General features: G+C 42.1%; 1 protein-coding gene across 1 annotated transcript in view; it reads right to left on the reverse strand.

The window, feature by feature from the left end:
- HHAT (hedgehog acyltransferase) overlaps nucleotides 1-25,695 on the reverse strand; it is a gene marked incomplete at its 5' end in the record, with an annotated part of 161,479 nt that extends 135,784 nt beyond the window's left edge. The window contains 7 exons of the mRNA XM_082480153.1: nucleotides 2,898-3,048; nucleotides 16,232-16,403; nucleotides 19,970-20,182; nucleotides 21,486-21,680; nucleotides 22,319-22,432; nucleotides 24,118-24,185; nucleotides 25,602-25,695. Of these exons, the coding sequence (XP_082336279.1) occupies nucleotides 2,898-3,048; nucleotides 16,232-16,403; nucleotides 19,970-20,182; nucleotides 21,486-21,680; nucleotides 22,319-22,432; nucleotides 24,118-24,185; nucleotides 25,602-25,695 (1,007 nt within the window). The remainder of the gene's footprint in view (nucleotides 1-2,897; nucleotides 3,049-16,231; nucleotides 16,404-19,969; nucleotides 20,183-21,485; nucleotides 21,681-22,318; nucleotides 22,433-24,117; nucleotides 24,186-25,601) is intronic.
- Between the last annotated feature and the right edge of the window lie 401 nt (nucleotides 25,696-26,096).

A 26,096-nucleotide genomic window follows, 5' to 3' on the forward strand; every position in this document is an offset into this window, starting at 1 on the left:
TTTCCCAACCTGGCCCTCAGAGCCTTTAGTAAACTTTACCAGGCTACTATTCTATGAAAACAGTCTAGTATAAAAGTCCTCACTCTACCAGCTTAAAACTAGGCATTGTGTTATTAACACTTAAATTTGACCCACTCTGATAAAGTTGTTAGCAACATTCACTTAGAAGTCCACGTATTCACAAACTACAAAAAAGTATTTAGCACGTTAAGGAAACATGGTGTCGCTGTTTAAGACTTCACAACACAAGCTATTTACTTTCACTATCTTTTGCTAGCTTTTATGCTAAACTCATCATTTCCACACTTCCTGACCTGTTCAGAAAATCATACAGAGGCTACTCCCACTTCTAACACTAACATTCCTATATAACACACCAAAACACATAAGATGACTGCAAAGCCTCTGGGTAGCAGTGATTGAAGAATTTAACTGTAAAGGCATAAGTACATCATAATTCAGGGATTCAGAGGGCAAGCTATGTGAGATTTCTTAGATAACTGAGAATGACTCGTAATTCACTAACAGTCATAGGAAATTCTACTATCCACACAGCTTTGAGAGCAAGAAATCAAGTCAGCTGTACATGAACTGATTTTTTCAGCCACCAAAGCAAACAAACCCCATCTATGAGATAATTTTATTATTTCTGGAAGCAAGTTTGATACATATCTGAATTAAATACTTGCACAAATGGTAAATGTTCAAGGTCCTGCACCTGGGGAGGAAGAACATAAAGCACCAGTATAGGTTAGGGGCAGACCTGCTGGGAAGTAGCTCTGAGGAGAAGGATCTGGGGGTCGTGGTAGACAGTAAATTATCCATGGCCCAGCAATGTGCCCTTGTTGCCAAAAAGGCCAATGGAATCCTGGGCTGCATAGGGAAGAGTGGGGCCAGTAGGTCGAGGGAGGTCATTCTCCCCCTCTACTCTGCACTGGTGAGGCCACAACTGGAATACTGTATCCAGTTTTGGGCTCCACAGTTCAAGAAGGACAGGGAACTGCTGGAGCGAGTCCAGCGAAGAGCAACTAAGATGATTAAGGGCTTGGAGCATCTCCCGTATGAGGAAAGGCTGAAAGAGCTGGGACTCTTTAGCCTGGAGAAGAGAAGGCTGAGGGGAGACCTTATTAATACTTACAAGTATCTAAAGGGTGGGTTGAAGGAGGATGGAGCCAGGCTCTTTTCAATGGTTCCCAGGACGAGGGGCAATGGGCACAAGTTAGAACACAGGAAGTTCCGTTCAAATACACGGAAACAGTTCTTTACGGTGAGGGTGACAGAGCACTGGCACAGGCTGCCCAGGGAGGTTGTGGAGTCCCCTTCCCTGGAGGTTTTCAAGACCCGCCTGGATGCAGTCCTGAGTAATGTGCTCTGGGCAATCCTGCTTTAGCAGGGGAGTTGGACTAGATGATCTCTAGAGGTCCCTTCCAACTCTGATAATTCCGTGATTCTGTGAAATATCAGCAGCTGACATTTTTTCCTTTTGTAAATAAAATTAAACTTTCTGCTTAGATATTAGTTTCAATTTTCTTATAAGTGTTATGATTTTTTTTTTAAAATAGCCTACATTTTTACACCATGCATCTTTGCGGGTGCAGAGTACCTTTTCATGGTCTGTTACGATCACCTGACACAGCAGTGGCATTAGTATTTGTGCTAAAGTTCAGTTTCATTTGGCACCTCGAGATCAATACATAGATTCCCTGGAATAATAACTGGGAAAGGAGGAAAAAACACTGCTGCTGTTTGCAACTCTGCTTACAAGGGCAAGCAGGCCAAGAGATGCTGCTCTCAGGAGAGTGCCTGGTGAAAAAACACACCGATTTCTATATTAACTCTGCAGGTCACAAGTTCAGTTCCAACTCTGAAAGTGTTCATCTGTTTTCTGCACTCTATTTCTGCTGCATTTCTTTGAATACTACACATCTACAGTTGCCAACTATTATAAACTATAAAGCCTTCTTGTTACAATTAGCATCAAGCTGAAAACAAAATTAAAATCTCATCCAATAAAGCTCTGGTAATAGCAGGCCCACTGTTTTTATGACTAAAATGAAAAAGCTTTATTCATATCGCAAAGTGGCTGGAGACCAAACAGGGTAAGCACCATTGTGCTAGGCTCTGCACTAAAGCTGACAAGTCTAAATCGTTTTAGGCAATGTTTCTAGAAGTCTGGGGCACAGAGTCCTAGACTGGAGGAACTAGAGATAGTGCAGGGGAAAAGAAGGGACAGGAGAAGTCAAGTGAATCCACCATTACATACAGGCTAAACAGCAAGCAGAATCCACCTGGGAGACAATTTCCAGGAAAAATACTTCAGTGAACACAGATTTAAAGCAACCCAAGATTCAAAACCGATATTTTTTTGTGCTGAAACTCCAGAAATTCATCCTACCTTATAAACAACTACCATTTTTCATAGTGTTTTTAACGTGCTACAGACTTTCTGTGCTGTATGACTCTAGATATTAAAGCGTTATAACTACAGCTTTCCTCACAGGGTGATTAATCAACCATTTCTTTTGCTTCCCTGGAAGAATATCTAGCTAAAACATTGGTTTTAGACCAAGACTGAAAAATGAACCATTTAATAAATATCTGGAAAAAAAAATTGGTATATTTGTGAAGCTAAGTAGGCTGAGTCTAATTCTAGTAACGAAGAGGATGAAAATGCTGAAAGGGACATTTGCCCCTACCCTCTGCAACATGAAAAAAGTAACCGTCAAATTGAAGTTCATTTAGAAAGTGCTAAAGATGAATCATGGGGGCAAGAGGAAAAAAAGACACAAGGACATGAAAGCAAGCACATATGTGACCACGAACACACACACGTATGTTCTTATATGCTGACTGCCATATATCAGTAATAAACTGTCTGAAAAGCAATAATGACTAACCTCCACATTTGAGTGAAACTGTGCATCAGGCTCACACAGCAAGGCAGAGCTGGAGGTTTGAGTCCATCCATTTGAAGGAGGAGGGCAGGAACACCATACAGAACGAGGTATTTCACATAAAAAAATAGTACTTGAGCTAAGGCCAGGCCACCTGAAAGAAAAAATAAAAATAAAAAAAGTCATACCTTAAGTCCTGAAATATTTTTAAAACCTGTTAATACTGATTACTTCTAAAGAGCCATCATTCAAAGAACTAAAGCAAGCATCATCGGTGGATGGGATATCCAATACTTACTTTTCCAACAGCTATAGGACACAAACACATGCAAATACGACTTTAGGCACAAACACAAAATAGTACCATTGTTCCAATATGAAGGCATAAGTAAGCATCTGTAGTTCCACTTCCAAAAATCTTTGGATTGTGGGTATTGACTGCTATGAAAAACAAATACTGACTTATGTTGAGCTAAAAATCAGAACATACTGATATAAGCAATGAACATTTATCACAGGGACAATGAATTTTATCTTTGCAAAAAACCCCAATTAACTCTTCAGTTATTCCTCCAGAACAGGTATAAACAATTGTTATCTTTGCAGCTTATGCTGACAGCTCCATGAACATCCCATGTACTGTCAGATTATTTGCGTTCCCCAAAGCACTCACTACAAGATCCCTCCTGCTGCAGCCGAGGCATAGAAGACTGGAACTCCACTTGGCATAATGCTTAAGGCATATTTCAGTTTTTAAACCCACAGGACAAAGGCCTCCTTAAGGCACTTTAGCTGCTCAATTTCCAAAGGAGAAATTTTAGCAGTGTGTTGGCTCACAGCTTAACCCCAGGTATGGCACAAAATGTACCATCTTGCACAAGTGCGAGATGAAAAATCATACTGGCTATTCTTAGAGTTACTACTCATGCGAGTAACAATCTTGGAATGCATTATAAATAAAGCAAGATTATTCATATTAATATTCTAAATGTTTTCTGCTGAATAAAATTGTATCTGACCAATAACCTTAAAAAAAAAAAAAAAAATCAGTAAAAAGCAGAGGTGAACACCTTTATAGAAACTGGTGAGAGTTCACTCCTAAAAGTTTCAATGACTTTGATGAACTTTTCCATCTGACAGCTGACATAAGTAAAAACTAATCCCAAAGGAGGGAAAGTAAAATTATTATAATTTGGAAGAGTAAAAGAAGTTGTTACATTTCCTTCCTTTCCAGTGTTTTGCTTTCCCTCACTGATATTAACTAACTTGTTACTTGCCTGAAGTACTTTAGATATTTAAAGTAATTTTAAAAACTTCCAGCAGACTTCCCTGGGAGACAAAGTTTTCAACCTGACTCCAGCAGTAAAAGTCCACAAACATCTAAATCTGCTATTTTTTTTGGCAAAACATCCCTTTTCCATTCTGCTGACTAACGATTATACTATGGATAACAATGAAAAGTTAAACATTAAAAATTCATCTAATATATAACAACCTAGGGTGAAATTCAGGCACTAATAATGTAAGTTGCAAAACTCCTTTTCAGTTTTAATACCACGGTCCACATGCACAATATAAGAAACAGTTGTGCCATACAAGATAAAAATTGATGTTGGAACAAAATACCTGAAGCTTATGGTATTTTCCTTCAGAGAAGCAGTCATCTAGTATTCAATAATGTTTTTCCCCCGAGGGAAACAAACAATCAGAAGCACAATTTGGATGCTAGCCAATTAGCTACACATTAGATTACTGCTAAATCATCTATACAGCCAACTTTCTGCTTTAATTCCCATCTCATTCAGTTTCTCATTTCTTTTCTGACAATTTTCATTGGAGAGCTGAATGCTGACACCCACACAAACCAATTACAAAGATCACAGCTGTTTGTGCACAGGTAAAAGTCAAAATCCTTTGGCTGTGCATGATAGATTTAGAGACACAGATTGCCACTCTTGAGAACCAAAAATCAATACATTTGATTTTTAAATATAATGATGAAAGATTCTGAGTTATCATAGACAAAGTTATAATATGCAAGTTTCATGGAAAAAAAAAAAAAAGGCATTTTCACCATCTCTAGTAACATACATCTAAGTTGTCATGACTGTTCACTAGCAGACAGCTCAACAGCACTGGTATCTTAAAATAATCATTACCTGACATACACCAGCTACTCTGCATGTGGCAATTCTAATACACACAATACCAGCAATATGAAGGTCCCTATCAAAATACATAGGTTAAGTTCTCATTGGTCTTCAACTCATCGCAGCTGAGAGAGAGTGTTCTGGCCATGTATGGGAAACTACGGCAAGATTCACAGCCACACAACAGCTGGGCTGCCTTGGCAACAGGTACAGGCTTTATACCTTCTTGCATTCCAGCTGCATTGCATTTGCTCCATTATAGCACAAAGCAGCCAGAAGTACACTGCTTCACCTGATTTAAAAACATGAAATAAAAAAAAAGTTAAAAAGGAATGCTAAATTTCTCAAATTCATGAACAATATCACATAATTTGTTCTCTAGTGTTCGATTTAGAGCTTAAAGAACTTGAACACAAGCATTATCTTAAATTGGAAACAAGCTATATCAAGTGTATATCAAAAACACACCTAAGCAAAAAGGTATTGCAAAAATGTGATCTTTTTCCCCAGAATAAATTAATGCGAAGGATTCCAAGTCAAGGTTAATGCTTTTTAAAACTGAAATGTGTTAAGGGATAAAAAAAAAAAAAAAAAAAATCAGGTTAAAGTACCCTTACAATCTTAAACACATGCACATCAACAGTCAAGCTGTTTGAAGTCCCAGATTAAATTAACTGACTTATAGAAGTTGATATTTTCAATTCACCATCTTGCAATCCTTAAAACATTCTAAGTTTTCCTACGCTGTAAAAATGCATTTATAGACCCTCAAATATTTACCTTCCAGTAAATTTAACTGCAAAACTGCATTTTCTAAGCTTCACAGAGCTTTGTTTCAAGGATAATTAGAATTTAGAACACAAAGAATTATTTTTTTTTTAGTTTTCATATTCTCAAAACTGTGCCTGATATTTTTTAAAATAGGTTATAAACCAGAATACTTTCATAAGTAAGCTACAGAAAATTTGGATCCAGGTTTTAGAAACCACACTTGGCGTTTTTCTGTCCATAAACCATTGCCAAAACTCATGGTCAAGGATTGTAACTTAGCAGGCAATTTTATTAGAAGCATAACAGCACAAAATTACCCTTTTTGCAGCTACACTGACCCTATGGCATTAATGATTGTCGATGCTCACTTCTGTCAAGTACCAGGGCAGGTTCAACTAGAAAACACATATCGGAGATACACACGCAGTCATATTTCAAAAGGGTTACTGACACATGGCACAAGTCTAATAGGAAACAGATGTTTAAAACAGCTCAGAATTTGGGGCCGTATCATCAGGTTCAAAATATCAGGCTTTAAGGGGTTTATTTACCCTTTCTCTTATTTTTTACATGCCTCTTCTCCTATAGAAAAAACTTAGAAGGTATGCAGGGATTCTCTCAAATTAAAATCACCATGAAAGAATATGGCTCTGCACTAGAGCAGATAGGCTACAGATGTATCTCAACAGTAATGCCAACAATCACAAGATGTATCAGAAGTTTCCAGCTCCACTAATCAATCAATAAGAGCACGATTATCGACAAACTTTACACACCGTGTTACAGCATTTTCTTCACAGCAGGACTCTCCTCCCTAAAAAGAGCCCCAAGACTGGATTCTACTATGACCTGCTTAGTTTGGTATTGACCACAGCAGGAGGCTACAGCTCACGCTGGGGGAAGCTTTCATCTGAACACGACTACCACAGTGCCAAGTCAACTCGACACAAGCTGCCAGGTAAGCAGAGCTCTGCAGCTGTTTCCAGCAATCCCACCCACATCATGCTGTGCCAAACTGTAGCCCAGTCAGGGATAACTGTCCACTCGTACCTGCTACACTCACCTGAACTAATGCAAAAGCGACAGCTCAATTCTGATATTCCTGTCTCTAGCCACTGAAAAAGAGCATCACGCAAGAAACAAACACCCCAAATTCCATTACTTGAACAGAAAACAATGCAATTAATAATTAGGCTCATATTGCTCAGCAGTGTTTTTCACTGCTGCTTGGCAGTGCTTTGAAAGAGGTGCTGGCTCACAAAATCAAAAGGAATGATGAAAGAAAAAGAGTACTACATGGATTCGTGCAGCCCAGCTTCGTATCCCAGCCTTCCAGTAGCACACAAAAAGCAAGAAAAATCCTAACACATATGGAGTGGTGGCAGGAAACTACATAGCCTCCAGGGCAAACACTGTGGTAAGAGCTTCTTTTTAGACAAAGGTGAATGGACATAAAGACCCCAAATTGAAGTTAAACAAGACTAAACAGAGCTGCCAAGTGACTCTCAGTCAAGGCATAGACAGGTCTTCCAGGTTAAAGAAAACCAGAAGTTTTTTCAAGGATACACGTGCCTTGAAGCCACATACTTTGAATACTCCCAAAACATCTGCAGTAGGCATTATTTTCATTAGTAAATACTTGCAGGAAAGAACTCTCTAAATAAATCAAGTTATCACATTGCGCTGGTTTTGACTGGGACAGAGTTAATTTTCTTCATAGTTGCTGATATGGGGCTATGTTTTGGATTTGTGCTGAAAACAGTGCTGATAACACAGGGATGTTTTCGTTATTGCTGAGCAGTGATTACACAGAGTCAACGCCTTTTCTGCTCCTCACACCACCCTACCAGCAGGCTGGGGGCACAAGAAGCTGGGAGGGGGCACAGCTGAGACAGCTGACCCCAACTGACCAAAGGGATATTCCATACCACGGGACAGCATCCCCAGCATATAAAGCTGGGGGAAGAAGAAGGAAGGACGTTTGGAGCAATGGTGTTTGTCTTCCCAAGTAACCGTTATACATGATGGAGCCCTGCTTTCCTGAAGATGGCTGAACACCTGCCTGCCCATGGGAAAGAGCGAATTAATTCCTTGTTTTGCTTTGCTTGCATGCACGTCTTTTGCTTTACCTATTAAACTGTCTTTATCTCAACCCATGAGCTTTTTTTCCTCACTTTTACCCTTATGATTCTCTCCCTGATCCCACTGGGACAGGAGTGAACAAGTGGCTGTGGTGCTTAGTTGCCAGCTGGGGTCAAGCCACAACACCCACAAGTAAAAAAGAAGTCATAAAAGTAGGTTAATTGCTAATACTATCTAGAAGTTTAGCCTGAAGGAAAGCTTATAAAACAGATTTACCTTCCCCCATCTTCTTTCTATACAGCAGTGAACTACCCAATGTTTTAGACAATAAAATCTTACTAGGCTCTCTGATTCAAGTTTGTATCTCCAGTTTTCAAAACAGACATCAAGATGCTGAATATTTTATCAGATTCTCCTTATTATCTTGCAGGATGGAAAAAAAAAATCTCAGATTAGTCTGTTAGCATTTCATTACCATTTAGACAGATGCACAGACACCTTAATTTCAATAGCAAAACACTGTGTGCTTCTTAAAATGAACTCAGAAATCCATTTCCTATCTATGGGCTTATTAGAAAAAAGAAGTGCTACACATCAAAACCAGCACCCTACATCCAACTTACACAGACTACTCTGTAGGTCTCACTTTCAAAGAGGAACTTACTTAACACTTCTTTTAACAAATCAAAACATGAAATCACCAATTACAGATGAAACCAGGTGGTTCTACCTTTGAACAGATCATATTCTGGATTGACTTACGTGCTGCTCATAGAAAAATAAATACCCTTTTGGAGTACTACAGCCTAGTTAATAATTAAAGCAATGATAGCTAGTTGACACTAACTTGCACATGCTTCACTAGAACAAACAAATGGCACATGGCTAAGACCAATACATTAAACCTACAGAACACTCATGACATTGTATCATACATGCATACATCTCAGATGTACAACTCTACATCAGACACACACCTCTCACAAAGTACTTATCTACAGATTCCTAGTCAAATATATTTTCACAATTACAGTATCTATTAGTATCCCGGATTAATCCAGTGTAATAATTGTGTTAGACAATACATTTTCACACAGAATTCTGGCTTTCATCATTCCCTATACCTTGTGAGACCGACATGAAGCTCTGTGTAGGTGAGCAGAGATGAATAATGGTGCTGATTCAGCAGGCTAAATGTGAAGCCTCATAAAAAAAACACTGCCTATATTTTACTTAACTTCTGCATTTTCAAAATCAGACTTAAATCACAAATGAAGTAGCACACTCAACATCCATTCCAGTTTCTATATAATAGACTGGACCCCACCAGAGTGAGTTTTACCACTGATATTCTATGTTGTCATAGTGGTGAAAAAAAATCATTTGCCTATTTCAATTTAAGATCTTTCAAGTAGTGCTGGTGAGCTTCCTGTTACTACGTAAGTCAATGAATTTGTCATTCAGTTACAGAAGCCTGAAGAACATATGTTGGAAAGGATCACCAACCTACCACCCTTCATTTTTTATTTCTTTTACCAGGCTTCATTACATACCACTTCCAAACATTACTCGCTAGCACAGATGAACCTCTGATCTGGCCCAGTGTGGCTATTCTTCTGGTATGCTGCAGTTCACCAGGATACTGGATCACTGGAATCCATAGTGACTTTTATCATTGGTGCCTGCAAATCTGTATTTTATAGCATAAAATGTAAAGGCAGCGAATTAGTCTCAATTAACTTTAAAAACTGAGAAGAATGAATTATCAGGTTTTCCGTTTGTTGTGGTTTGGCCTCAGCCAGCAACAAAGAACCACACAGCTGCTCACTCGACTCCCACAGCCGTGGGAAAAATCGGCAGAAAAAGGCGAAACCCGTGGGTTGAAATAGTGTAATTTAACAGAACAGCCAAAGGGAAGAAGAAAGGAAAACAATAACACCGATAAAGGAGTATAAGGACGCGATTACAGTACCGCCGCGCACCGACCGGACCCGCACGGCCGCAGCCCGCCCCCGAGTGGCGACTGACTCCCGCTCCCCGGCTAGCGCCTCTTGTAGCTGGGCATGAGTCACGTGTGATGGAATACCTGCCTCCCCCGCCGGCTCCTTGGGGAAATTAACCCCATCCTTGCCGGAACCAGGACACCATTACCGTGGAATACGGGAAGAAGGACGATGGAGCCAGTCTCTTTTCAATGGTTCCCAGTGACAGGACGAGGGGCAATGAATCATAGAATCATAGAATTGTCTAGGTTGGAAGAGACCCTTGGGATCATCGAGTCCAACCATCTACCCTACTCTACAAAGTGCACAAGTTAGAACACAGGAAGTTCTGTTCAAATACACGGAAACACTTCTTTACGGTGAGGGTGACAGAGCACTGGCACAGGCTGCCCAGGGAGGTTGTGGAGTCCCCTTCCCTGGAGATTTTCAAGACCCGCCTGGATGCAGTCCTGAGTAATGTGCTCTGGGCAATCCTGCTTTGGCAGGGGAGTTGGACTAGATGATCTCTAGAGGTCCCTTCCAACTCTGAAACTCCGTGATTCCGGCTATGTCATTAATTCTGGAAGTGCCCAGTTCTCTCAGACAATCTGACAGATGCCACTAGAATGAGATGCAGCACTTACACAAAAACATGGAATTGCTATAAACACTGCATTTGGTGCTCAGAGTTAATTAAGCACAAATGCTCCAATATTGTTCAATATGCCAATAGCTAACTACTCATAGACACAATGATTTTTGAATTCTAGAAAGTGCTCTCATTCTCCAAAGAATGGCCTCCTGGGATCAATAAATAACAACACTGTGCTGCCCAGCTGACATCTTTACATTAATTCTGTGTTCAGACACTAACATGCCTCCCACAAACTGAAGGGCCATACATATATGGCAAATGGGTACACACAGTTAAAACAAACACTATGGATACAGTCCCACCATATTCATAGAATGGGTTAGGTTGGAAAGGACCTGGAAGATCATCGAGTTCCAACCCCCCTGCCACAGGCAGGGACACCTCCCACTAGACCAGGTTGCTCAAAGCCCCATCCAGACTGGCTTTCAACACCTCCAGGGATGGAGCTTCCACAACTTCTCTGGGCAACCTGTTCCAGTGCCTTACCACCCTTAAAATGAAAAACTTCTTCCTAATGTTCAATCTGAACTTGCCCTCTTCTAGTTTAAAGCCATTCCCCCTCATCCTATTGCTACATGCCCTAGTAAAGAGTCCTTCCCCAGCTCTCCTGTAGGCCCCCTTTAGGCACTGGAAGGCCACAATAAGATCTCCCTAGAGCCTTCTCTTCTCCAGGAGAAGATTCTTCATTCTATTCCTGTCGTGGGACCTAACATTTGGCCAGTGGAAAACCATATTGCTTGCTATCACCTTGCTTTTTACATAATTCCTGCCACAGAAGATCAGCATTGCTGAGAAGATTTTGAAGCCAAGGTTTGCTGTGAGGACAGGGGTGTCAGGATAAGCAGCTCTGAGAAATGAGCCGTTCAGAGGAAAGCAGCAAAGCCCAGCCCGTGAGCAACCCTTCATACTGTGCTGTCAGTTGCTCATCATGCCTGGTGAGTCTTGGAGAGCAGCAACATCTTCGGCTGGGAGATGAGGCGCCACTGGGGCCCATCACATTGAAGGAATACACAGGCCAGTACAAGAGTCACTGAAGAAACAAGTGCAAGATTTCACACGGATTTTGTGTTGTCCATCTCATATTATTCAGAGGGCACAGCCAAATGCTTTCCCCAACATCCTGACAGGAAGCAAGATTCCCACTGCCCTATACAGGGAAGAAGAATCTGTGGGTGCTAGAGCTATGGGTGATGACTGGAAATAATTTATACCTAAAGTTACACAAAAGAGTTAATATTTGGATATCTAAAAGCACCCCTACCCAAAGCCAGCTCTCACCACCTCCTCTTCCTCCATGCCAGAGGCTGAGATTTCCTCTTAGAGGTTATTCTTGCTGCCAAACACAGACCACTGAGGAAACAGAATACAACTGTGTACTTAGCATGAAATTACACTTTTTTCAGACCCATATGATGCAGCTCTTTGTTAATGCACATAGTATTTGGTGTCCAGTGCCACAGCTTGCTGCAATAGAAGCATGCAAGTTCAAAGAAGTATGTGCAGAATGCTAAAGGAAACAATTTAAATGTGAGGATGAATACATGGTAGAAGAAATTCTGACACCTATGCAGCACATGGGGATTGTAGTGTTGAACAGGGGAGGGGATACCCTGAAAACAGATCCATAATATTTTTTTTATTGTATTTAGTCCACATGGATGATGGGGATGCAACCAGCTTTTTCTCATACCACATACAGAAATCCTGCTAAGAATCTTCACCATGGAAAAAAATTGAATTAAACAATAGATTTTGCACTGTCTAGCTAAAGAGCTTAAATAATGAACGTCCATTTTCTCTTCTAGTGGAGAAGTTCTTCTAAATAATATGAAGAATAGTTTTAAGAAAGCTGCTGGTTTTCAGAGGACCCTCCAGCTAGGTCTCTCACCTTTTTTCATTTAAAACTCCCAAAATCCAGGGCCCATAGTGCAACAAGACACTTTCCTACTCATTAAAGGACTGATTCACAGAGGATGCAACCTGTTCTCTCGGAGCAGGTTGCTATGTACTTCCACAGCTCATTGATCCACACGACAGGCACATAAGCTGCCTTTACTGTCATCTGCCAGGCAAAGTTCGTAAACATAGGGAGAAGAGTAACCCAGGAAAATAGGGGTGAGCAGGGGAGAATTGATGGTTCTACCTTTACATGAACTACACATACACTGTCTTTAGTCTTCTGCTCACAATTCCCAACACTCTTATCACCCAGTTAATGACCTTGAAACTTGCCAGGTACTAATATAACCTGCATATTGCAGCAATTAAAGAGATTGCACAAATACAGTTACAGCAGTTCTTCCATCCATAGCAAAAAAAAAAAGAAAATGCAGGAAAGCATGTGCCACTTCACTGTTTATTCAAGAGACAAGCTTTGTCTACCCAGATTACACAGCCAATAAAGAGACTGGAGGATATTCAACAAGCAAGGGTGAAGCAAGGATACAATGTCCTCTGAGCCTTTAAGACACTATTGTAACGTGTCACAAGAAACACACAGCCCAGCTGGGTTATCTGTGACAGAAGGTGGCTTCCTTTAGAAAGGGAGAAACACTGTGCTGACTTTGACATGCTCACATTCAGAAGAGTAGGAAAACACACAGAACTATGTATTTGCAAGTGAACTGGAAGGAATGAGGCAACAACCTGTAGGCCAAGAGTGCTGTTACAGTAATGCAGGCACAGGTTTGTAAAGGGCATGGAGAAAAGAACCTGAACGTTTGACCCAAAATGATCTTTGGTTTAGTTGCAAAGGACAAGTTTAAGAGTGTAAAGAGTTTAAAAAACAACCATACAATTCACAAAATTATAGAATGGTTAGAGTTGGAAGAGGCCTTAAAGATCATCTAGTTCCAACCCCCCTGCCATGGGCACGGACACCTTCCACTAGACCAGCTTGCTCAAAGCTCCATCCAACCTGGCCTTGAACACCTCCAGGGATGGGGTATCCACAGATTCCCTGGGCACATGTACCAACAGTAGCTAATGCATGCAAACAGTAATACTGATGGCAGCTTGCACCTTTGTTATAGTTAACTACACAGGCATCAAAGCCATACATGCACCATTTCACATATTGCTGCTTCTAGAAACTCATTTACCTAATTCCTTCCACATGTTGGAAAATACTTCTCTTACTGCTGGGTAACACATTCTCCTAGGTACTATTTTTTAAGTTTATAACTGTATGCACTCAGTAATGTTACTTCAGGTAACTTTGGCATTTCTGCCTTGTCATTTATGGCTGTGTACATTTATTCATGTTGCACACTGGCATTTTTAAATGAGCATTACAACCAGTCAGGGTTCATTTTAGGTTGCTGTGGGTTTTTTTATTTCTTTGGAGTCTCACCTCACAGGAACACCAAATGAAGTAAGGCAGAACACTGTGTAGCTTCACACTTCTGAGGTGTATATTGACCATCACTGCCATTAAGATGCCGAGAACAAAATCTCATAGCACTTTTCTCTTTACCTGCACTGCTGGCATTTATTACCCATTGTTCAAAGATATCCCAGAAGAAAAATGGAGGAGCAGTTATAATCTCCCTAATTAGAGCTGATTACCACTGATTGGAAAACAGCCTCATAGCCTTTCCCCCAAGTTTACCAGGCTATCAGGGTAGTCAGGCATCACAATGTAAGTAGATGCTCTGTGCTTCTTTGAAACTGCTGTAGTTAAATAGGAAACAAAATGAACGAAAAACCCAGCAGTGCAGAAAGGCTAATACACCATGTGGTTAATCCTCTCAAGTCAACAACAAGCTGCTTCCTTGGTCTCAAAACTCTGATGTAATCAGAGATATCTGACATAATTGGTTTTAATAACAGAATGCAAAATAAAGGAGGGGAGTGTTTGGCTCTGTACAAGAACTGGTGTAGAAGCATGGTAAGATCCATAAGGATATGATAAGGATCAACAAAGAAATATTACCAGTACCCTTACTCATATATTGGTGGCTTCCTAAAGCAAGTCACAATAGGGGCCCGTCACTCTAAGGAGACCAGTATATCACTGTGATAAAACTTGCAGAGAAAACATTTTAAAAAATGACAAACTCCTGCCTCAGAATCTCATTTGCAATTAATATTTAAAACACCTGCTTTCATTACTACAAAGACAAAGCTCAGCGAGAGTAGGGTTACAACTTGAATATACCTCTCCTAAAAGTAGGGTCTCCCACAGAGGACTTGTTTCAATTCAAACAAACTTATTTTAGTCAGGCAGCTTTCCAATCCAAATTTGCTTAGACACTGCCTTTCATCACCTGGTGCTTTGAGGCATTTTAGCCTTTTCTAATCATCTGTTCAAAATGAATTTTAATTCTTAGGATACAACACTTACTTTCCAGACAATAGGTTGTATATTTATATATGAAATCAACTCCTCCCCCTTTTTAAAAATCAACATTAGTACTCATGAAAGAAGGGAAGAATCTACCACTAACACAAAAGCTGGAATATTTTATCCCTAATTCAGTAGCCGTGCCTGCCTTACTAGGTTCCACATGCTTAATAACACAACAAAGCATTTTGTCAGACATACAGACAACACCAGGAGCCAACAGATTTAATTAATCAATGAACTGATATTTATAACAGATGAAAACTCAAAATCCACCTTCTAAACAGTGACCGAGGGAAGAGGGGTAGAATGAACCACGGAGGCAAACCTCTCGCTTTCTGCTCTCGCTCTTTTTTATACATAAAATTTATATTTTTAAATATATATTAAGTGTGTGTATATATGCACATACATATATACACATACAGAAACAGAGTGCACACGTTGCCCTCTACTGACCAGAGTCCAATACATAAGTATCCTCCAACACACACTGCTCATCATACATGCTTCTCCAACGAATGTTTGACAGGACCATACCAGCATGCGTATCAGTTCCTGTTACTTGCTGGTACAGTAAGAGGCACCTCCGTCAGTTCAGCAAACACTAAGGCTTTTTCAGAACCCAATTTTAAGGCCTGGTGTTTCTCTGCTTTTGTTCCTCCTACCTGGTGATACACATAGCCGGGGGGGGGGGGGGGGGGGAATATCAAACCAACCACATATGCCAGCTGCTTACGGATTAGTCTACATGCCAGCACCAAAAGCTCTTGCTGTTTTATGCTACATTCGTCAGCACTTATTTTTCCCCCCCACATAGTTAGGCATTTTAATGAAATACCAGGGATCTGGGAAGGGGCAGAAGATGGGTAAGTCAAGCAGGAAAACAGAGCTAAGAGGCACAGACTGCTACTTTCAGGCCAACCTGTTTGCAATTTCTTCCCTCTACTCTTTTCTTGAGTACCACCATTTTACCTTTCAACATGAATACAAACTAGAAACATCAAACAGAGGGAGATCAATAGACACCATAATTCTTAACATCTCCCTCCTCCATCCCTACACTAAAACTCTTTTTTATGTGTCCACTTCTGTGACTTGGGGGGGGAGGAAGCCACTTTAGACCAAAGTTTAGACACACACTTTTGATCAGAAAAAATACAGAATATTTTTTAATTTAGGAAGTAGCTCAATAAGTTCAACCGTAAGCTTCTTAGAGGATCTACATGTTATATTAAGAGTCTGTAGACCACCTTTCTGACAGTGACTGGCCATAACGTACTATTCTTAAGTACCTACAGATGGACATAAGAGAGAAGTAGACTGGGGTTCTATTTTGTTTCTATACTCACCCAAGGCCCAGTACGATGCAGCTTCCAAAGGTGGAGCACTGCTGTAGAGAGCATGGATATACATGAGGTGAATCATCAGCTCAGCCAGGCACCACCAAAAGAAAATACGAATTATGCCCACAATTAACATGCTGAGATTGGTCTTCAAACTGAAGGCTTCTTGTCTCCTCATCTAAAGAAGAAATCCAAAGACATTAAATGGCACATAACTGACTGTGTTGCTCAAATATTCATCCTGAGAACTTCTTAAAGCTTCATTTGTTATTCATTACTATTACTAAGGGGACCATTTGACTACACCATTTGGAAGTTCCTGACAGTCTTGAGGGAGACTGGTCTGTCCAGTCTCAATTTCAGCAAGCAGCAGAAATCAGCAAGAGGCCAAATGTGAACATACACTGCACCAAACTGTTGTAGAAAAGGCCAAGTGCTGTTAGCCTTAACAGAATCCAGACATGAGAAGCTTTTTCTTTTTCATACCTGTAACTTGATCAACCTCTAGAGATAATCAAAAAACTTTGAAGAAACTGCATCTATGAAGGAGGTTTTCCAAGCAGCAGCCCTACCTAACACAGAAACAATGACTGCTTGCTCTTAAAATACCTCCAACTTCTGCCGGCTGCATGGGATTGATTTAAGGACAGTTCATTTTTCTCCTGTAGCGTTACCAAGGACAGCAAGACCTACATGACATGCTGAGCAAATGACAGTTAAGTGAAAGCTAAACATCAGATAAAACAAGGTTTGCAGTTGACAGGCTTCTCAAGACACCCCAAACTCTTAAGCTGCTAGCTGTAGTAAACATATTGGTATACTATTATTTTACCTTCTTTCCACAGTATAAGAGAATATGATCAAATACAAAAAACATAGGATCGCCTAAAAATTTAGTACATTTATCACTCTGTGTGTGCAACATTTCCTTCTCTAGTCTCTAACTGGCCACCAAAACCACACGTACAAGATAAGCAACCAACCCATTGGCACAGACAAACCCCACCCTCATACTTGCAAGCACACAGTACAGCTAACACACAGTTAGCTCTGCTCACTTACAAATGAAGCAGCACACTGATTTTGAAGGTTTATTTGTACCAGTTAGATGAAAGCTTGGAGACTACCATTTAATCAAAGGGATTTGCACAACAGGCCTTCAAACCCATGACTAGAATTGCTATATCCTTCTTCAACCCAGAAATTCAACAAGGCCATTGAAGTGTCAGTGTCTCTCATTTTTGCCTGGCAATGGATGCCAATTGCCAGCATTGGTATTATACTCTTCAGGCCATACAGCAGTTTCTCTGTCTCCATGCCCAGGACTTCTGCTTTACAGTGTGCTCAGCTGGAGCACTCATCTCAGTCTCAGCTTCAGTTAAGGGGTTCTGCAGGTGGTCTTTTCTGATAACAGCAATAAATACACTATTTGTATTGTGAACTTTGAATCAACTGTTGGGCACTGCAAACTTCAAAACCATTCTCCAACTTCACCTTGTCAAGGCAATAACTTCTGCTCACGTAAGAGCTCTGACAATGCACTTCAGCAAACACCAAGAAATACATTGTTTGTTCAGTTCATTCCACCTTCTTTAAGGCTTTAACCAAACTGGTCTGTGCATATTTAAATGAGAACCTACTGCCAATACAGGCATCCCATTTCTCAATCTTCCTTTTTCAAAGACACCAAGCATATAGGTGGTCTTTGCTGAGCCATATCAGGTGAGCTTAGTTTCACTGGAAGACCCCCCCACACAATTTTTCCTACCAGCTACCCCCAAGCTACTCTCAACTTGGAATCTCATGTCTTCTGAAACATCCCTTGAAAAAAAAAAAAAACCACACAAACAAACCAAAACACACACACCTCCCTCTGCTAGGGGTTCAGAATACAGGTGGAATTTAACACACTTCAGAAGCTACAAAGCAATAAACACTAAAAAAATAAGTTACCTCCGTTTCTATGCAAGTCTATGTGGACTTTTCCTACAACATCCAACCCAGGATAACAACATTCAGCCTTGCATCTTCCAAAGCTACTGAAGACAAATGAGCATAGGACTTGTCACTCAGGGTTCCACCAGAATCTCAGTTTTCACTTCCATTAAGCCCAGTCTATTTGCTGTGGCTTCAACAGAAAATTTCCGACTATAAAAAGAAGCAAGCAATGCCTAGGCTTCTATACTTAAACTGAAAAAGCAGTTTTATGGTATGAAATGTCCACTCATCCACTTTATCCCAGTGATGTTAGCTATAGACATCATGGGTGTAAGAAAATAAGGAAAGTAGTAAAGCATGGAAATGTGGGGTTTTCCCCTGTCATGTAGAAGCAGGTTTGAAAAGCAGTCTGCAAGGTGCTAGAAGAAACACACGCAGTAAGATAGGTCAGTCTTTCACATTAAAGGAGCTGCTCAGCTTGCCAAAGTCAGAAGAAAAGTGTTCCAAGTAAATCATCAGTTGTTTTCACACCAACACAAGGGGAAACTGGGGTCTTTGGGAATTCCCAATACAAATCAGCAGCTTTCTGTGACTCCGAAATCTGTTTCAGAGTTAATAGCCAGCTGCTGCTGAAAATGTTAATTTATTCTGCCTGATGAAGGAAAGGAAAACAAAAATCCGGTCCAGCAGATACATGCTAAAATTATGAACACTCTTCAAATGTACAATATGTGTCTTTGGCTCCCTGGCTGAAGGGATTAATCTGATGTCAGACAAAAAGACATCCTGTAAAGCAGAAGAACTTGGGGAGAAAGGTTTGTCTTAAAGTTGATAACCAGGCTACAGTCAAATTCCCAACGCTACGCTTGAAACTGTCCAGTCTTCACATTGCAATAACATTATTTGATGTTTTCAAAATTATGTGGAAGATAGCTTTCGACACAAACAATTATTAATCTCCAAGGACTAAGTAAAAATTGTAATCCTTCAAATCACTAGTAGGGAGGAAAAATATTATAGAATCAGTTTAGATACTTTTACTGAAGTCAAAACATGCATGAATGCAAACTCCTTTTCTGTAGACTTTTTCTAAAATATCTCATTGAGAGAAAAATATTTATTTCAGAAGGAAAAGAGTCTCAGAGAAGATTAATCATCCAGCCTTCAAAAACTATTTTGCTTTCTTTCTGTGTTCTCCAACATTGGGACCTAATCAACCTCTCCACCTTAGCATTAGATACAAAGATTTGTTTTGACAATATATTTTGACTATATATATTCTCAATGTTAGTTACTAGCCTCATGAGAGTTCAGTATTATGCCATGCCCAGCATCCAAGCATGAATACCCCAAACTGGTTTCTACCTACACCCTTCCCTTTTGCATACAGTGTACTTCAACATTTACAGGGAAAAGGACGATAGACACAGACTAACATCAGGAACGCCTTCTGTTTTAAAGACTCATCAGTATCAGTTTTTGTCAAGTAGGTAACTAGAAAAACAAATAAAAACTCAGGCTTACCTGTAAACTACATTATGAAACGCACCATTAAGAGCATCTCAAGGAAAACTGGATGAAGTTGTCTACCTAACATTTTCTTATGATTGATATTGGGAGGGAAAAAAAAAAAATAAAAAAAATCAACCTATCGTGCTTTAATCTGTTCCTTAAAGTACAGGGTTTATGTCTAGATTTGTCATCTGAAAAGAAATTACCATCCATTTCAATAGTTCATCACACAATTCACGCGAGACACAGATGCACTGAAAATCAGTAATTGTGTGATCTTAAAAACACTGTTACCTGCTTACTGAATTCATCAAAGTTCATAAGGGGCCCATTGTGGAATGTGGGATAATAAAACACATATGCCAGCATCCACATGAACGAGTGGGATGACTTCTGGGCAGGTCCATGCCAGCAGTACTCCAGGCTGAAGCTGGTGCAGAAGAGGCAGCGGACAGACACAGTGAAGAGCAGCAGATAATACTCGTTTTCAGTGTCATACCACTTTCTCTGCAAGACAAAACAACACCAGATCACAATGATGCAATGCTGTGTTTTCTATATAGCAGGACAGCAATGTCCACCCAGATCCTAACTTTCAGGCTCAGCAGCAGCAGGAAGCAACTAAAGCAAACAGCAGCTGGAATAAGTATCTGAAGTGAACAGCACTATTTAACATATGAACAACATGCACTGGCTGTTGATTGAGAAAGCGCCTCCAGAGCTACTGCCACCAGCATAAAGAGACAACAGCTTGATTTCAGAAACATATCAGGCTGTGAAGAACTATGACAGCAGGAGAGCTTTTCTTGCAGAAATGCCATTATGTCCCTCAGATTTGGTCCAGTATTACAATATCCAAACCAGCTGGCAACACTACTGACAGCCAAGGGACTGCTAGGGCTGAGGGCAAGGCTGCAGTTCAGATCTGAAGAGAATCAGTCACTCCTGAGAAAGCTTGAGGCTGGAAAGATGTTTCTGACCCTTTACCAAGTTTTTGATGCTCCCCATCACACCTATTTCCAACAACATAAACACATCATCACTTAAAATTTGGAAACACCAGCAAACGTAGTCTGGCTGATTACACTTGTATTGCAGTGAGCCCTTTCCTTCTGTCAGCAAGACACAAATCTGTCTACACCGTATGAAGAAACCCTACCCACTCTTCTCCCTGAAGATCGGGGCAACAAACTTTACAACATATGCCAAGTTTTTCCCCTTAGTCAAAGTAAATGCAACAAGGACATCTCGTCACAACCAAGCAGCAGTTTCTCTGAAATCTGTAGTGCGCAGCAAAAGCCATTAGAGAAAGAGCAAAAGCCCAACATTTGCACCAACAAGTTGTGAGCAAGCAAGCAACTTATTTGGTACAAACCAAAGTGCTAGAGAAACAGCCCCCCTTTTCCATGCAGAAGACTGCCGTCACCAGTAAGGTATGGCCAGGCTTTACTACGCAGCTCCTGGATATGAACTCAAAAATCAGCACCTTACGTTGGTATGATTACAGCTCCAAAGAATAAGAAATGTGTTTACTAGAGCACTAGTAAAGTATTACTATACTCCAGCTCTACTTAATACCACTTATGCATTAAGGCAAATACTTTAATGTCAATGCACCAGACAACATGATTGAGAAATATGACTTTTCTAACTGGAGAAGCTCCAGCATGAGTCACTGCAGCTCTACTGCAGATTTTCAAGCCAACTTCTGCTTACATCAACTGAAGGGATAGTACTCCATAGATAGGTGCAGCAATGGACTAACACCACCATAATTAATTTGATGCTTAGTTAGTCCTTGTCACATTACCTTGGCTTCTTCCACAGCTGGTATGCGTAAAGTGGATAGCAGGATAAGGGAGCACAACCATGTCAGGAGTGACAGCTGAAACTGAGCCACAGCAAATGAAATAGTTGCATGTAACAAAATGACAGCAAAGCCCTTGATACCCAGTAACAACCAGCAGGCAGCCATTCCATAAACCATCAAGCACCATGGTTTATACTGTTAGAAAAAGAAAAATGAACAATTTTTAGTTTGATCATTTCTAAAGAAAAAAAAGCACTCAGTATCTGCGTTGCCCTACACAGGGTCTACAGTAGAAACAAATGTAGTCAACAAGGTTAAGAACACATATGAAACAACACAGGGAAACCCAACTGTATCCATGAAGATGGAAGGGAAGGGGTTTCTGTAGCAGCGTGTATGAAATCCAGACCCCCCCTGATCTGGGGGAGAACATAACTTCCTCCTTTCCTTCCCCAAACTAGCAGGTGTGACACTACATGCCAGTCATTTCCCACAATCATGCAATCATTGAGCAATCATGCCAAAACCCAAGCAGTCATCACTTCACAGTCTTGGAAAGAAATAGCCATGCCCTTCTTTTGTGTACAGGTCAAATGACACTGGTTAACGGTTCACAACAGAGCACAGGCTTTCATGGGCTGGAGGCTGAAGTCTCCAAACACTAAGGCGATCAACATACTCCCTGTCACCTGTGCATCGTTACAGACCCACTCACACAGTTCACCCCACAGAATGGATTTCCCACACTAAGTAGCCTCAGTGCCAAGTTTCCCATGCCCAGAGTAAACTGAAACCCACAGAAACTCCCTGCTGTGAAGAAAAGCCATACATACCTTCTCCACCAAGAGCCTGGACGCTTGCGATACCAGCAGGTGACCAGCCAGAAGCCACAGTATACGTTCCCTTCCCCATTCAATCCAGTAGCTCCATTCAAAGTCCATGGGGTCCTGGGGCAGCAAGGGAACTGGTCAGTATGTGTATCTGGCCATAAAAGCATGCTCTTATAGGACAAGAAAAACATCTCCATAACACACCAGGTCTGTTACCCAACACCACAGAACCCAACATCTGGGGAACATCTTGTTTCAGCAATGTAGTCTGATCACTTACAGCAGTGAGCTCTGACAGCTCCACTTTGACTTCCTGCGGTGTGAAATTCAGAAAAAGAGCTTTAGATGGTGGTGTGGCTCCTAAACCCCACACTAACACTGAACCTGATCAAGCAGCAATCACTGCCATTCCCTACAAACGCCATGGGAGTTTTCTAACCACAAAGCAGGCAGGGAGGCATGCCCCCCCACACCCCTGCTCCCTGGGACATGTGGAACAGGCTGGTGACTACACAGAGATACAGCCTGGAACAAGGGTCTCGCTTCTCAGGGCTTCCAGTCTGACACACCCTTGCTTTGGTTCTCCATCGGGAAGCTTCTTCAAAAAGAAAAAATTAGTCTGCTACTGCTGTTCCTGACCATCTCTTCAAACCCAATGCATTCACCTCTGCTTGCCATGACATTTTAATTTTAGGATTTTTTTTTTTCCATTTAGAAAGAAAAAAAAAATGTTTTGGACTACACTTAATTCATGCAAAGTTTAGCCAGGAATTATTCTTTTTTCACCTTCTGTCAGCCTTTTAAGAAAAATCTTTTAAGAACGGTGACAGAGAAGCAGAGCACTACCTTCCTTGTGCATGCTGTTCACCTCTCCTGAGGGATTCAGAGAGCAACTCTGCTCTCTTGGAAGACCAAGAGCTTGGGTAAAAAGGCACCTTGCCAGAAAAGAAGTTTCACTCCCTGTTTCAACAAAGCCTAGGTGGGATCAGATAAAGACAGGTCAGCTGGAGATTGCTGTGACACAGGATTTTTATCTAAATTAGGTAAGAGGGATCAGTTGGTAGCCCTGTCCCTGATACAGAGCCCCACTAAAAGTTCATCTTCACAATTGCTTTATGACTTTCTTGAAAGGACATGTCAAGAGTCCCTTAGAAGCAGTGATGGTGGGACTAAACACCAAAATACTTCCACAGACCTGCATTCCTGGTCTTATGTAAGTCATCCTCAATATTAGTTGCATTTCTTCAAAAGGATGTGAGGTCAAAAGCAAACAAGGTGGTGGGGGGGGTGGTTGTTCCTTTGTTTGGAGTAGAGGGGTGCTAGTTTAAGACCAATCACATTTCTTTAAGCCCTTATGCCTCAAAAACCTGTTCTCCTCTATGCTGGACTACAGGCCAATCAAGAGGAAAATGTGTGTTCACTAACATTAAGTATTATCCAAACCACCCAGTGACAGGAAAAGGGGGGAAAAGGCTGCAGGAAGTGTCAAGGGTGATCATAGCTTTTAAGGCCAAACAGTAAACCAGAAAGTTATTCAGTGATGTAACAAAGGAGAAACACTTAGGCCAGGAATCAAGAAGCGAAACAAAACTTGGATTGTGATTCTTAGATCTAGACACACCTGACAAGTTCCTCTTCCTCATTAGAAACAGACTAAAATTAACTATGAATAGCCAGATCTTCAAAGTTACTACAAGCCTCTGATGCTGAATCAGAAGCTTGGGTGAGCAAAGGGTACAGAGACACAATGTTTGCATTATTGCCACAAAATAAAAGATGCTGGTACTAGTCACACATCCTACCTTTTTGAGGCCTCGAAAGAGAGTCCCTGGTTCCAGCCCAAACCTTCTGTCCATCGCAGCTTCATACTCTGCAGAGAAAAGGAAACCTTTGCTAAGGACACAGCAGCCAGGGCAGGGAGTCAGGGATGGGGCCTCTGCTGCTCAAGAGCAACACGTTTCCACATTGCCTCTGCCGATGAAGACACTCGGAGCCAGGGAAGTGCACATCATGTCACTGCTTGCCAGGCAAGCTGCCCAACCAGGCCACAGCTCTGCCCTGCAGCAAAGACAAAGCCACTGAATTGCCCAGAACCTATGCTTTGATTCTCCCTTGCAACAAGGGCAGTAGCAGGCAGCAACCAACTTTTTTACCCCACAGAACCTGCACTAATCCTCGTTTCTCCTTTCAGGGCTGCCTGGTTTCTCCTACAGGAGCAGGAGGGACACACAGACCTGACAGTGACCAATACAGCCACAGCAGGGCAAAGCCACTCAGAGAAGCTGCCTCCAGAGTCTGTTCCCATGCAGCTTTTTGCCACCTCCACAAAAGATGTGCAGCCCTGTACTCCTTTACCCAGTACTTCCTTCACTGCTCTGCAAGTGCCTTTCTGGCACTCCTGTTCTTCCCTTAAGCTCTTTTGAGAGCCAGCTAGGGTCATTAATGTAGAACACCTTGCTGATTAAAGCCCAACAAGATGCATTACACATTTCCCTAATGAGCCTCTCTAACTAGCTATACTTTTATTAGATAATACCCTTTTCATTTCCCTTAAGATACCAATGTGCCAGAACACAGCTTCTTTTCATCTACAAATTGTATTTAAATTGTTTAAAACCCCACCCTTCCTTTGCGCTACACAGCCCCACTGAACCAAAACCAAGCCCCTGTAGCAGCTACCAAGAAAGAGGTTACACAAGGCACTGGCACGTGTTTGGAACAAACTGACCCCAAAGCTGCACAGACAACCCAGCACAGGAGCCCCAGAGCTCCAGGCCCCACCTGTCCTGGGACTTCCCAGGTTCAATCCCCAGCAAGCAACATCAGGAGGCACACCTGCTTCTGAAACACCCACCTCCAAGGGGCTGCAGGTGAGACGGTTCAAGACCAGCCAGGAGAAAAAAAAAAAAAAAAAAAAAAAAAAAAAACCAAACCACCAAAAACAAACAAAACCCCCAAACAATTCAGAGCCAACATTCCTGCAACTCCCCCATTTGAGCAGCTGAGCTTCAGACCTCCCTCACCTTTTCCCTGACAGCCGAGTGCCAGGTCACTAGTGACAAGAGCCTTCCCAGCACTCAGGGCAGAAGAGCCTTGGGAAAAGCCCAGCTGGCACCTGGTGACCGCTTCCTCACGCAGGGCTGGTTTGCAGCCAGAAAGAGGCACTCCTTGCAGAAGAGCAAAGTAGAAACCAACCCTGAGAGGGCAACTCAAGCCTCGCTGCCTCACCAGCCACGGGCTGGAAGCGCCGCGGGAGCGAGCGAGCACGGCCGCACCGCAGACTTACTTTGAGACACTCGGTGCGCTTCGTAGAAAGCATAGAGGTGGGAGCCCACGGCGAGCAGCCCGTAGAAACACATCTCCCATGCCGGCAGCAGCATCGGCCTGGGGGGTGCTCCCCCGCAGACCCCGCCGGCCGCCTCCCTGCGGGGAAAGAGAGGACGGGAGAGGTTTCCCCGCGGAAGACGGACGGGCAGCGGGACACCCCGCACAGGGCACCGCACGCCAGGCCCTCGGCGCGGGACCCGGGCGGGCCGGGCAGCGGCCACCGAACGCGCCTCAGGCCCCGGCACTGCCGGGGCCCTGCGGCGAGGCGGGCTCGGGGCAAGGAGGCGGCCGGGCTCCGCCGGCAGCCGCCGGGAGGGGAGGGGAGGCGAGGCGAGCCCTGGCCGGCCGCGATGGCTGTGGAGGCCCCGGGGGCGAGGGCTCGGTGCGGGCCGGGCCCGGAGGGGCCGTCCGGGGCAGTACTGGGGCCAGGGCCGGACCCCGGCTGGTTCTCGCT

This window comes from Vanellus vanellus (genome assembly GCF_965231255.1).
Source record: "Vanellus vanellus genome assembly, chromosome: 3".
NCBI lineage: Eukaryota > Metazoa > Chordata > Aves > Charadriiformes > Charadriidae > Vanellus > Vanellus vanellus.